This window comes from Urocitellus parryii, chromosome 15 (genome assembly GCF_045843805.1).
Source record: "Urocitellus parryii isolate mUroPar1 chromosome 15, mUroPar1.hap1, whole genome shotgun sequence".
Classification (NCBI taxonomy): domain Eukaryota; kingdom Metazoa; phylum Chordata; class Mammalia; order Rodentia; family Sciuridae; genus Urocitellus; species Urocitellus parryii.
Window position 1 is genome coordinate 14572423 of NC_135545.1, and position 12397 is coordinate 14584819.

Genomic DNA, 12397 nt, shown 5'->3' on the forward strand with positions numbered 1-12397 from the left:
CTGGGCCCGCGCGCGGCGGCAGCGGCGCCCCGGGCCGGAGGCGGCCCAGCCGAGCGGGCCATGGCTACCGCCATTCAGAACCCGCTCAAGTCGTGAGTGTCCCCGCCGTCCCCGCCCCGCGTCCGGACCCCATCTCCAGGAGCCCTTCCCCCGCCCTCCCTGGGGCTGGGGAGGGGGACCTCAGCTCGCGGATGGGAGTTGAATGGGGGTCCCCAGATCGCCTCCACGCCTCTGGGGGCCTGCCACCCCCAGTCGTCCCTTGGGGTTAGGGACGGGAGCCCTTCCAGGGTCGCGGGGGCGCCTCTTCTTTGTCGCTGTCAGTGAAGGAATGTGGCGCGGGCTAGGGGGTGGCGGAGGCCTGTTCCCCACCCAGAGTGGGGGTAGGGGCTTCCCTCTCCTCCATGTCTCCTCCTCAGTGTCTCTGGGGGAGGGAGGGGGCCTGCCCCAGACGGGGCTGGAAGCACCAACACCGAAGTCCGGACCTCGGTCTCCAGGGTTTCCATCACCCTCTTCCTCCCGTCAGAGCATCTTTCTCCTTCCCCCTCGTTCTCCGGGGACCCCGACCCGTGCGGCCGCAGGGTGGGGGCTGAGACGTCGGGGATCCCTCGTTTGATCCCTATGGTCTCCGCTCTTCCCTCCCCGGGTCTCCAGGACCTAGCAGCCCCGACGCCGCGGTCAGCTTGGAGCGGGGCATCCCTCCCTCTCCCCGTCCATGCACATCTAAAGAGAGCACCTCCTGCCTATCCCCTGGGGACGGTGCCTCGGGAGGGGTGCTGGGAGCGCCCTCAGTCTCCGGGGATTCCCTCCCTCTCCCAGTGCCTGCGCCTCTCCTCTGAACGTTGGCTCCTCTGCGGGCCCAGCGGCTGGGAACTCGTCCGTCTGGGTCCGAGCCCAGCCCCTCCCACCGCTCCCAGCTCCTGGCCATCCCCTGCTCTCTCCACCTCTCTCCTCTCCTCTCTCCGGCTCCCTCTCTCCCTTCCTCTTCGGAATCCCGGACTCCCGGGTTCCAGCGCTCCCCCGCCCCCTTTCCCAGGCGGTGACAGCCGGCTTCGAGTGACAGGCTCACGGCCACTCCCGCCCTCTCCCCCGCAGGCGAGCGCGGCACTCCCCTCCCCCTCCTCCGGGGCCTGCTGGAACAGGCGGAGAGCGAGCGCCCGCGGCGTCGCACAAAGGGGCCGGGGCGACCTCCCCCCTCCCCCCCAGCCCCGTGCGCTGGCTGCCTTGACCTTGAGCACACAGTGCTGGGATGGACGTGTGGGTGGGGAACGCCCCCCACTCATTCACTAGGAGGGCTGTGTCTGGTGGCGGGATCAAAGGCCCCAGTCACTTCTGGTTTCTGGAGTGGGTGGATAGGGTTGGGGTGGGAGTTGGGGTAGGGGCCTGGGGGGCGGGGACTTACAGGCACGTGCCTACACTTGAGGTGGCTTTTCTGTGAGCCCAGGGCGGGGAGAGGTGTCTGGGGCTTCGGTCCGTGTGAGCTGGTGGATGGTGGTGATACTTCTGCTTCCCTCACCCTAAGTCCCACACCCAGACAGATGACTTTCCTGTGAGGGGCCCCCAAACTGTCCGGACAGTTGGTCGCTTTCCAGACATCCAGGCCCCTCAGACTGACCAAACCTACACGTTTGCGCTGAGGAGGCGTGGTGTCAGCTGCAGGGTCCTGGAGGCCAAGAGCAGGAGCCAGCTGGATGCTGGGCTTGGGGGCCCTGGAGAGGGAGAGTGCCGCTCTTAGGTCGCCTTCCAAGGGGTCCACAGGGGTGAAGGTGACCCATTTGCTCCCAAAGAATGCTGGAGTCAAATTCCCGTGGGAGCTGGAGCCTGGAGCTGCCTGAATTCACTCTCTCTTGAGCCATTAATTTTCTCCTTCTGAGCCTCAGCTTTACCATCTGTGAATTGGGGAGTCTAACAGTTATTATACCTCATGGGGTGGTGGTGAGGCTTAAAGGACATTAATTGATTGATTGAACCCATGGGCACTTTACCACTGAGATTTGTCCCAGCCCCCCCCCCCCTTATTTTATTTTGAGACAGGGTCTCACTAAGTTGCTGAGGCTGGCCTTGAACTTGTGATTCTCCTGCCTCAGACTCCCTCCCCACCCCCAGTAACTGGGATTACATGTGCTACTTGCTGAGTAGCAGTGATTACTGATAGTAGTATAAATAGATTAATCAATACTGATTTCTATTATGGGCCAACTCCCACATAGGGTACTGGGACTGGGGCTGGGAGATTGTTTGAGAATTGACTTGTGAGGTCAAGTTCACGGGGAAGTGTATGGGAAAGGGTCTGCGAAGGTGACAGGGTAAAGAAAGGGAGGGAGAGTCCTCTACAAGGGGCAGCCTGGACTTCTGGGTATCTGTACTGTGGCTCCACTTGGTGGATTGGAAGCCGAAAGCCTGGGGTGGGGCAGGAGTGAGCTGGAGCTTCTGAGGCCTGAGGTGTGGGGAGCAAGCCAAGGGGGATGTGCTGGGGTTCTGGAGGGTGATGGGAGGGGAGAGAGGAAGGTGAAGGTCACCCTCTGAGCCCAGCAGTGTATCTGGGGTGGGTCTTATGGTGAATAGGGTAGGGTGGCTACTAGAGGGACCAGAGACCAGAGTGATCAAGAGGATGCCTATGTCCCTCACTCAATCCTCTTGTCACTTTGGGCTGGAAGTGAATCCAACACCTACTCCCTCATGAGATTGAGGAGGGACAATTCAAGGTCTTACCTGGCTTAGCTGGGGGGCGGGGGGGGGGGAGTTTGTGGAAATCTACAGGTTATGGTGTGTGTGTGTGTGTGTGTGTGTGTGTCTGTGTGTCTGTGTGTAAAGACTGGATGAGCTTTGTGTGACTTAGTAGGTCAGCTCATTTTCTGGGGATCCTTTAGGTTAGAGTCTGAATGGGTGATAGTGGGAGAGAAAAGAAGGTTAAGTCTCTTGGGAATGGATGTCTCAGTGTGTGTGTCCTTTCCTCAGTCCCATCTTCAAACAGCTGCTAGGGCCTAAGGGCATGTAAAGTCCCCTTCCTCAGATTCAATTTTAAGGCCAGCCTTAGCAACTTAGCCAGGCCCTCAGTAACTTAGTGAGACTTTATCTCAAAATAGAAAATAAAAAAGGCTGGTGATGTCATTCAGTGGTAAAGTGCCCCTGGGTTAAATTGCCAGTACAAAAAAAAAAAAAAAAAGAAATGGAGAGAACTGTCTTGCACATGGTGGGTGCTCCATGTATTTACTCAACATACATTTATTGAGCATCTACCATGTGCAGGCATTATTCTTTCTAATAAGGTATCACCATTTTATATCTCAAATTTTTATATCAGATCCTTTCTGTACATCTCAGATCCTCTCTGGGGGAATACATGAATATATTGAGCACTTTTTACCTGCCAGGTACATTGCATTTATTTACTTGTTTATTTATGTGTTTATTTTTTGTTTCTGGGGATTGGGCCCAGAGCCCAGAGCTTTCAGATACTCACTGAGCCACACCCAGGTCCCTTTAAAAACACTTTACCCATGTTTTGTGCCACCGCTCTCTGGTTCCCTCTCTCCCTGCCTGAGCTCTTTCTCTTTTCTTCTCACTTGAATAAATCCTACTCTTTTATGCTAAAACATTTTTTATTCATGTTTATCATTTAATCCTCATGACAGTCCATGAGCACGATCCTTATTTTATAGATAAGGAAACTGAGGCCCAGAAATGTTGTCCAGGATCCCAAGCCAGCAAGTGGCAGAGCTGGGATCTGAACCCAGAGGTGTGGCTACAGCTGCTAACAAGGACTGCTGCTGTCCGGCCAGCGGGAGGAGTTGAGCAGGGTGGGGTGGTTGACGGTGGCTGGGGTGAGCGAGGACCCTGGGGCAGGGCAGGCTTCTCTAAGTTGTGGGTTAGGTGCCAGTGAGCCAGGCGTCTGTGCGGGCACCTGCGAGATATTAAAGGGTGTGTGCGCGAGTAGTTGTGTGAGTGCCTGTGAAACGGCGTGAGTGGGAGTGTGCGGGAGGCTGCGAATGTGTGTGTAAACTGCGATGTGCGGGTGTGCGCGAGGCCAGGTGTGCAGGTGCGAGCGTGTGCACGTGGGACGAGGATGTGTGTGAGTGAGCGTGTGTGAGTGACGCGAGCTCCGCCCTCCCCCCCGGGTTCCGCGGGGCCGGGGTCGAGACTACGGCTCCCAGCATGGCTCGGGCGGGCCCGCCCCTCCGCCGTGATTGGCTGCGGTCCGCATGCTCCCGCCCCCCGGGAATGAATGGATGGGCGGCCTCAGCGCCCGCCCGACCGCTGGGAGGACCGACCCGCCGGGGACCTGCTGGGGGCAGGACCCGGGGAGCAAGATGGCCACGGTCATCCCCAGCCCCCTGAGGTGGTGCGGGCCGGCGGGAGGCGCGGGAGGGCGCGCGCGGGTCTGCGCCTGCTTGTGTGTGTCTGTGTGGCGGCTGGGGGTGGGGCCGATGGGGTGTCAAGGGGGCTGTCACCGTGTGCCGGGCTGTGCGGGGGTGCGAGTGTGTGTGACTATGGGTCTGTGGCAAGAATGGTGTCCGACGCGCTGCCTGGAGGGGTGGAGGACGTGGAGGGACTCTGGGTCCTTTTTGGGAAAGGGGGTCATCGTCCTTGCCCCGCAAACCCTGGGTTTGGGAGAGGGTAAAATGGGCTGGGGATGCCAGGGCCTTGGTAAACTCGAGTGGAGTCCACACTACCTTTGTCTTGGGATGTGGAGTGTATGGAGTATGTGTGACTTGTGCTCTTTTTTTTTTTTTTTTTTTTTTTTGATTTGAGTGTGGTTATGAATATGGTCTCTTTTATTCTACACTACATGTCTTCGGATATTTGGGTCTTTGAGTGTGTGCATATGAACGCCGGGTTTGTCTTGTGTCTTGTGCCTTTGGATATGTAGGTATGTATTTGTAAGTTTTTGTGTGAATATGAGTGGATCTGACTGCTACTGTGTGTTATATGCGTGTATCTGTATGTGTTTGGATATGAATTTTAGATATTGGTTTCTATGTTGTGTATCTTTGTGAATATGTGTGTACCTGTGTGGATCTCTGTGATTTCTTTGTGCCTGGATATTGTGTGTGTGATTTGTGTTGTGTCTTTGGATAAGTGTGTAAGTGCATATGTGCGTAATTTATTTCTATAGTCCCTGTCTTTTGGCATTTGTGTAACTATATGTGTTCTTTGGATGAGTGTGTGTGATGTGCTTGTGGGTCTTTGTGGTGTGGGTGATTTGTTCAGTGTTGTGTATTTGGATATGTGATGTGTATTTGTGCATAAATATTTGTGTAGTTTTCTACACTGTGTAACTTGGATTATTTGTGTTTTTCAGGAGATATTTGTGTGTGCACGTGTGTGAGATTTGTCTGTTTCTCCTTTGTGAGTATTGGGATATGTCTCTCTTTGTGTGTGAATCTCGTGTGACTTTGTGCGGTTTATGTTGTGAGTTTCTATGTGTTCATGTATGGATGGGTCCCCGTGTGGTTTTGTCTGCTTCTATATTATCCACTCCTTAGCTGGAGGCCCGCTGGAGTCTTAGGTTGGGGGTCCCCTCCCCCACCCGGGGTCCTGGAGAGACGGGAGGGGAGATTTGAGGTTGCAGGGGTTTGTCTATCCTCCCAGACCAGCGGGAGCTCAAGGCCGGGGGCGGGGTACTGGGCTTCCTTGCTCCTGCCCTTGCTGACAGCTGCCCGCCCGCTCCTCGCCCCGTAGCCTAGGCGAGGACTTCTACCGCGAGGCCATCGAGCACTGCCGCAGCTACAACGCGCGCCTGTGCGCCGAGCGCAGCCTGCGCCTGCCCTTCCTCGACTCGCAGACCGGTGTGGCCCAAAACAACTGCTACATCTGGATGGAGAAGACCCACCGCGGCCCCGGTACCTGCTGGGAGGGAGGGGTGGGGCGGAGCCCAGCTTCCGGGCTGCATTCTTACCGCCCCGGTTGCTCTAGGTTTGGCCCCAGGACAGATCTACACCTATCCCGCCCGCTGTTGGAGGAAGAAACGGAGACTCAACATCCTAGAGGACCCCAGACTCCGACCCTGCGAGTACAAGATCGGTGGGTGGAACTGCGTCCCGTGCCTGCTGTGGCCCCATCAATGCCCCCAACCTCCTGATGAGTGTGTGAGAGCACTGCTTTTTATCTTCCTGAGTGTCTGAATAGCCGGAGGTGTCTGCTCCGGAGTCTTGGGTTTTACAGCTTTCTTTGAGTCACTGAACTTCCAACTGTGTCTCCTCTTTTACCTGCCTGATATGCAGGACACAGAGGTGTGTGTTAGGTGTGTCTAAATGTATCAAGTCTCTGACTAATCTCCCTGCCTGGGAGCTGGGATGCATCTGAATTTGTTTCCTTCTGTGGGTGCCTCAGAGCATCCAGCTGTTTATCTCCATGTGTGCATGAGTGTGTGTGTGTGGCCATAACTTTCCATCCACAGCGGAGTGTATCGGTGGGTGTCTGTTTCTAGGTGTTTCCAGGTGTGTCCAACGGTGTATTTCTTCTTGGGCATGTCTGGTGCCTTAGCACAGCCAGCTCTAACAGGGTGTCTGGGCACATCAGGGCATCGGGCTATCTCTTCCTGTGGGGGTCCGATGCTTCCCCATGTCTGGGGGGATCTCTTCCCATCAGTGCCTTCGTCTGACTTACTTGTATTTCCTCACGTGCGTGCTGGTCCACAGAGTGTTTGGACTGAGCACTTCTTGAAGGGATCCAGGAAATCAAAGACTCCAGTGGTTCTCTTCCTCTGTCCTGGTGTCTCCAAGTGTCTGGATGTCCTCAGGATTACTGCACTGCTCATCTGTCTGTCTCTGCCTGTGTCTGACTGCCTTGCTGGGACTGTCTGTATGTCTGTGTATTTGTCCATCTGAGTGAGTCTCCCTGGGCATGTTTGTATGTTTCTAGGTGGACTGTGTGTTTCCCATAGAGAGTGAAGTATATCTGTGGGTCTAATTATCTCTTTTTGGGTGTCTCTGGACCTATCCGAGGGTCTGGATCTGTCTTCCTCATGTGTCCAGATATATCTAGGGTCTGGGTGTGTCTGGGTGTCTGGGTGTATCTGAGAGCCTGGTTGTGGCTCTTCCTTTGGGGGTTGAACTGTTGCAGCTTATCTGTCTGCATCTTCCCTGTGCATGTCTATGTGTATCCTGTTGTAGTTATGGATCTGTTTGGGTGTATCTGAGGGACTGGCTGGGATCCCTCATGGATGTAGGTATTTGTGAGGGTCTGGGCATGTCCCATGGTCTGTGTTGTGCCTAAGGGTTTCTGTGTACTCAGGATTGGGACCTAAGTGTATTCAGTAGATGTGAGGGTGTGGCTGTGTGTGGTTGTCCCCCCGCCCCATCCTTCCCCTAGCTATGTGTTGAATATTTGTGTTGGTTGCTGGTTCTGTGTGGGAAAGACCATTGACTCCCAGCCTGGGCAATCTGAGGACAGTCTCTTTACTTGACACCCCTTCTACCTGGTACCCTGTTTCCAGACTGTGAGGCACCCCTGAAGAAGGAAGGTGGCCTTCCAGAAGGGCCAGTCCTCGAGGCTCTGCTGTGTGCTGAGACAGGGGAGAAGAAGGTCGAGCTGAAGGAGGAGGAGACCATTATGGACTGTCAGGTGGGACTGCCCTTTGGGGACCCCAGCTGTAATCTCCTCTCACCCCTGTTACCTCCCTGGCATGTCATGTTCCTGCTCTGAAACCTCCCCTAGCTCCCTAGGGCCTTTGGGTTCCTTAAGTTTCCATCTTCTCAGACCTCCTTGACTTTTGGGAAGACCCCTGACTTGCCCTCTGACTCCCAGTCTGTAGCAGATCAGGGTCCCCATTCCCTTGACGCTAATTGCCCTTCTCCTGGTGCCCAGAAACAGCAGTTGCTGGAGTTCCCACATGATCTCGAGGTGGAAGACTTGGAGGATGACATTCCCAGGAGGAAGAACAGGGCCAAAGGAAAGGTATCACCCCACAGCTTCTTCTTGCCCTGACCCTACAGCGACAGATCCCATTTATTGAGTGTGCATGGTGGTCAGCCCCTGCCACAAGTCTGACCTCATTCAATCCCTAGAGCAGTCTGAAGGGGTAGGAGATTTTATACCCGTTTTACAGTTGAGGAAACTGAGGTTCATGTAGATTAAACTATTTGAAAAGCAGAGATCATGTGGTGGGTTAAAATTGTCTTCATATCTGTACTACAGGTGAGGAAACCCAACTTCAGAGGTCCAAGTCTTCATTACTAGCAAGTTCACAAGTTGCTTGGGGGAGATTTATTTTATTATTATTATTATTATTATTATTATTATTATTATTATTAATCATTATGCTGGGGATAGAACCCAGGGCCTCCTGCATGCTAGGCAAGTGCTCTACCACTGAGCTACACCCCAGCCCCATAAAACAGATTTTTGTATTTTGGCAAGTTGATATTCAAGCACAAATGATGAACATTCTCTAGGGCTCCTCGCTTTCGGGGTCCCTCACTCCTGACCCTTCCCCCAGGCATATGGCATCGGGGGTCTACGGAAACGCCAGGACACCGCTTCCCTGGAGGACCGAGACAAGCCGTATGTCTGTGATAGTGAGTCCTTCTGAAGAGGGGGACAGAGAGAGACAGAGAGAGAGAGAGAGAGAGACAGAGAGAGAGAGAAAGAGAGTGTGTGTGGCCCAGAGACCTCTCCCCTGGCGGCGGTGCCCTCCTGTCCCGGGGTGGGGATGGGGCTCCAGGGAGGGGGCCGGGGGCCTGGGGTGCGATGGGAGGCCGGATGGGAGGCCGGGCGGAGGCTGACCCGCGCCCCTGCCCTCCAGTCTGTGGGAAGCGGTATAAGAACCGGCCGGGGCTGAGCTACCACTACACCCACACCCACCTGGCCGAGGAGGAGGGGGAGGAGCACGCCGAGCGCCACGCCCTGCCCTTCCACCGGAAAAACAACCACAAACGTGAGCCCCAGGCCGGGTCGCGGGTGGTGAGGCCCCGGGTGGGCAGGGGGCGGGAGGAGCCTGGTGGCGGCCTGGGAGGGGGTGGGGGCCCTCAGACATTTCTGGAAAATCTCCAGCCCGGCGGTTCCCTCCCCCACCGACCATGGGGGATGCTGGCTCTGGCGTTGCCATGGCAACCAACCATCTCTCCCTCGCTCCCGGCCGGGCGTAATATTTCTGGGTCTGATTTATTGTTTCAATTAGAGCCTGGGGAGGGGGTGATAGATGATCCCCTCCCTCCCGGGCCTCCCTTCCTCCTCTCGGCTGGGCTGTGACCGAGGCCAGGGTGGGTGACCTGCAGCCCTGGGCGGCGCCCCGTGCCCACCCCACACTGCGGTGCCCACCCCACCCCGCGGCCCAGCCGGGGAGGGGACTGTGGCCCCAGCTGTCGGCGGGCAGGGCAGCGTCCCCGCAGGCCCAGTGCTCGCCCGGGCGCTTCTCAGTTTTTCTTCGGGTGTCTTTCCACCCCAGGCCTTGGCCAGCGGTACCCAACCGGTTTTGGGCTGGGCAGGGCCTGTTCAGGGTGTTGCCGGCGGACGGGTCCTGAGGGGCGCGGGGCTCCTCCTAAGACTGAATTCACTTGCCAGGTTCATTATCCAGTAAAGAGGACACGGGGCTGGGTGCAGCAGCAGAGTCTGCCTAACATGCCGGCCCCTGGGTTCCATCCAGCACCACAAAAGCAAATAAATAAATATATATGGGCACATCAGTCGCCCAGAGTTGGGGTCCTGATGAGAATTATCTGCCCCCCTCCCCAGGCTTTTTTTTTTTTTTTTTTTTAACTCCTGCCCACAGATCAGGGTAGCTCCTCTCTCTCCACTTCCCCTATGCCTGGACTGAGGGCCCACCCCTGGGGCTGAGGCTGGGGGCAGGTGGAGCCTTGCCTATGGTGAGAGCCCCTTTCTCTGTCCCCCCCACCCCAGAGTTTTACAAAGAATTGGCCTGGGTCCCCGAGGCACAAAGGAAACACACAGGTAGGGACGCCTCCCTCCACTCCTACTTCTGCAGCCACCTTTGACTGGGTGCCCCCACCTGCCCCACCTGAACCCCGGGCCTGCTGTCTTTCAGCCAAGAAGGCGCCTGACGGCACCGTCATCCCCAACGGCTACTGTGACTTCTGCCTGGGGGGCTCCAAGAAGACCGGGTGTCCTGAGGACCTCATCTCCTGTGCAGACTGTGGGCGATCAGGTGACACCCCTCACTAGAGTTTTCTGGCAGGGGGGGGGGATCCAGGAGTCCAGACCTGGAGGATGGGGGCAGAGGAGTGAGGTTCCTGGGGTGGACCCAGCCCATCCCTGGGCTGCAGCTAAGCAGAGCAGTGGAGTTGACACAGATGCTGGTGACCACGGGGAACAGTTGGGTCAGTGGAATGACGGGACAGGGTTGTCGTGGCATTGCACACAGTGGCACATGCTTATCTGGCATGTAGAGCAGTGAGAAGGCTCAAGGCATCATGGGTAGGGGCTGAGACACGGGAGTGATGGATCGCTACTGCACAGGTCCTGTGGGTAACAGGATGTGTTGCCATTGGACTGTGGTTGACGAATGTGGTTCCCCATGGTGGACTGTGTAATGGGCAGGTTGCTTCACACACTGGGTAATGAGTTGTTGTCATGGTATCCTGGAGAGTGAAATATGGTTGCCATGGCAATTTGGTAGAATGGAATGTAGTTGTCATGGGGCTGGGGGTGTCAGGCACTAGAGGTAGTGGCTATGGTGTTGGGCACCATGGCCCTGGCTGTAGGCACCAGGGCACTGGACTGCAAGTATTGTTGGCGACAGTTTGGTTGCTGGGGCATCATGTTGTAACGGGCTTTGGCTGTGGAACAAGGTATGGGACCTGTTGTGGAAGGTGGTTGCCATGGCGTTGTGGCTGGGAGAGTGTGGTTGCCATGTCGCTGTGGTTAGCCGGCTGGGCTGGCCACTGTGCTGTGGGTAATGGAATGTGGCTTCTCAGCACTGTGGTTAACAGATTGTGGTTGCCACGGTGTTGTGGGTGGTAGAAAGTGGTTGCCACAGCACTGCGGGTAATGGAATGCGGTTGCCATGGTATTCTGGGGAGCAGAGTGCGGTTGCTGTGGTGGCTGGGCAGGAGGCTGTGGGGGCCAAGGTCCTGCTGGTTGTGTGTGGCAGGTCCCCAGCAGGGTGTGCAGGGCTGGGGTCAGGCTGTGGACCACTGAGACTCTTCTTGGTCTTATGAGCCAGGGGTGGGGTCAGAGCCATTTTCCCTACAGGGGTCAGTAGCCACCGGGATCACAGTGACTCCCTAACCACACATTCCTGCCCCTCGGCCCCCAGGACACCCCTCGTGTTTACAGTTCACGGTGAACATGACAGCGGCTGTGCGGACCTACCGCTGGCAGTGCATTGAGTGCAAGTCCTGCAGCCTGTGTGGCACCTCGGAGAACGACGTGAGTGCCTGCCGCCTCCAGGGGACCTACCCCAGCCACCCTCCCCACCTGGCCCCTTCACTTTGCCTGTGGAGCCGGAAGCCTTTCCCAGAGCCGCTCCTGGGGAACACCAGTAACGCGCATCATTGTCATTGTTAGTGTCCATTAACTGAGCCCGGCACTTTATACTCCTCATCTCTGCCACCTCCCAACCACCCGCGAGGTAGGTGCTCTTGTTCCCACTTTATGGAGCAGAAGCCAGTTCAGAGAGGGATGTGGCCTGCCTGAGGTCACCCGGGATGCGAACCACATCTGGCTCCCAGAGCTGGTATCAGGGCGTCTTAGTGTCTTCCTCAGTCTGTGAGGCCCAGAGACCTCGATCTGAGCTCAGTTCCCAGGGGTGTCTGCAGGCCCCAGAGCCTGCTCTCGGGAAGGGGCCACCTCCCCCAGCCCCTTCCACCTCGCCCCTGCCCCAGCCCCCCACCCCGGTTTCTGGTGCCCGTGCCCCCAGGGTGCCAGCTGGGCGGGTCTCACCCCCCAGGACCAGCTGCTGTTTTGTGATGACTGCGATCGGGGTTACCACATGTACTGCCTGAGCCCCCCCATGGCGGAGCCCCCAGAAGGTGAGAGAAGGGACGACGTGGGGGTGGGGGGCTGGAAAACTGCACCTGCTGGAGACCCTCTGGGTGGGAAGGGGCAGGCCGACCTCCCGCACTGCGCCTAACTCGGCCCTCGGCCACCCGCCCTCCCCGCAGGGAGCTGGAGTTGTCACCTCTGCCTTCGGCACCTGAAAGAAAAGGCCTCTGCCTACATCACCCTCACCTAGGCCTGGCTCTGGTTCTCCGGACTCCAGGGTGGTGCTTGCCCACCTGCCTCTCGCCCCACCCTGCGCCCCAGTGTGAGGGGAGAGGGTGACACCCCGGGGCTGGGCCGCCCGTCCCCTGCCAGTGAGATGCTGGCCTGTCCCCTGCCAGTGAGATGCTGGCCCTGTGGGTGGGTGGCCCCTGCCCCTCCCCCCCATCCCTTGGCAAATGGGCACCAGGGGCTTCTGCTCCCCTCAAAGCCATACCCCGCCTCTGGGCGGGCACGAGGG

General features: G+C 57.2%; 1 protein-coding gene across 14 annotated transcripts; it reads left to right on the forward strand.

The window, feature by feature from the left end:
* Positions 1 to 60: 60 nt before the first annotated feature.
* Dpf1 (double PHD fingers 1) lies at positions 61 to 12144 on the forward strand. 14 transcript variants are annotated; one of them, XM_077793110.1, is made up of 12 exons: positions 61 to 92; positions 5680 to 5840; positions 5914 to 6021; positions 7436 to 7563; positions 7807 to 7896; positions 8438 to 8516; positions 8744 to 8875; positions 9838 to 9888; positions 9983 to 10102; positions 11213 to 11325; positions 11816 to 11927; positions 12060 to 12144. In XM_077793110.1, exons 1-12 carry the CDS (start codon positions 61 to 63, stop codon positions 12128 to 12130), a joined length of 1197 nt encoding a protein of 398 aa, XP_077649236.1. In that variant the 3' UTR covers positions 12131 to 12144. The 14 variants fall into 14 exon arrangements, with proteins under 14 accessions (XP_077649236.1, XP_026267942.1, XP_077649237.1 ...); XM_026412157.2 differs by having other exon boundaries at positions 11846 to 11927; XM_026412155.2 differs by lacking the exon at positions 61 to 92 and adding an exon at positions 4308 to 4336.
* Positions 12145 to 12397: the final 253 nt, after the last annotated feature.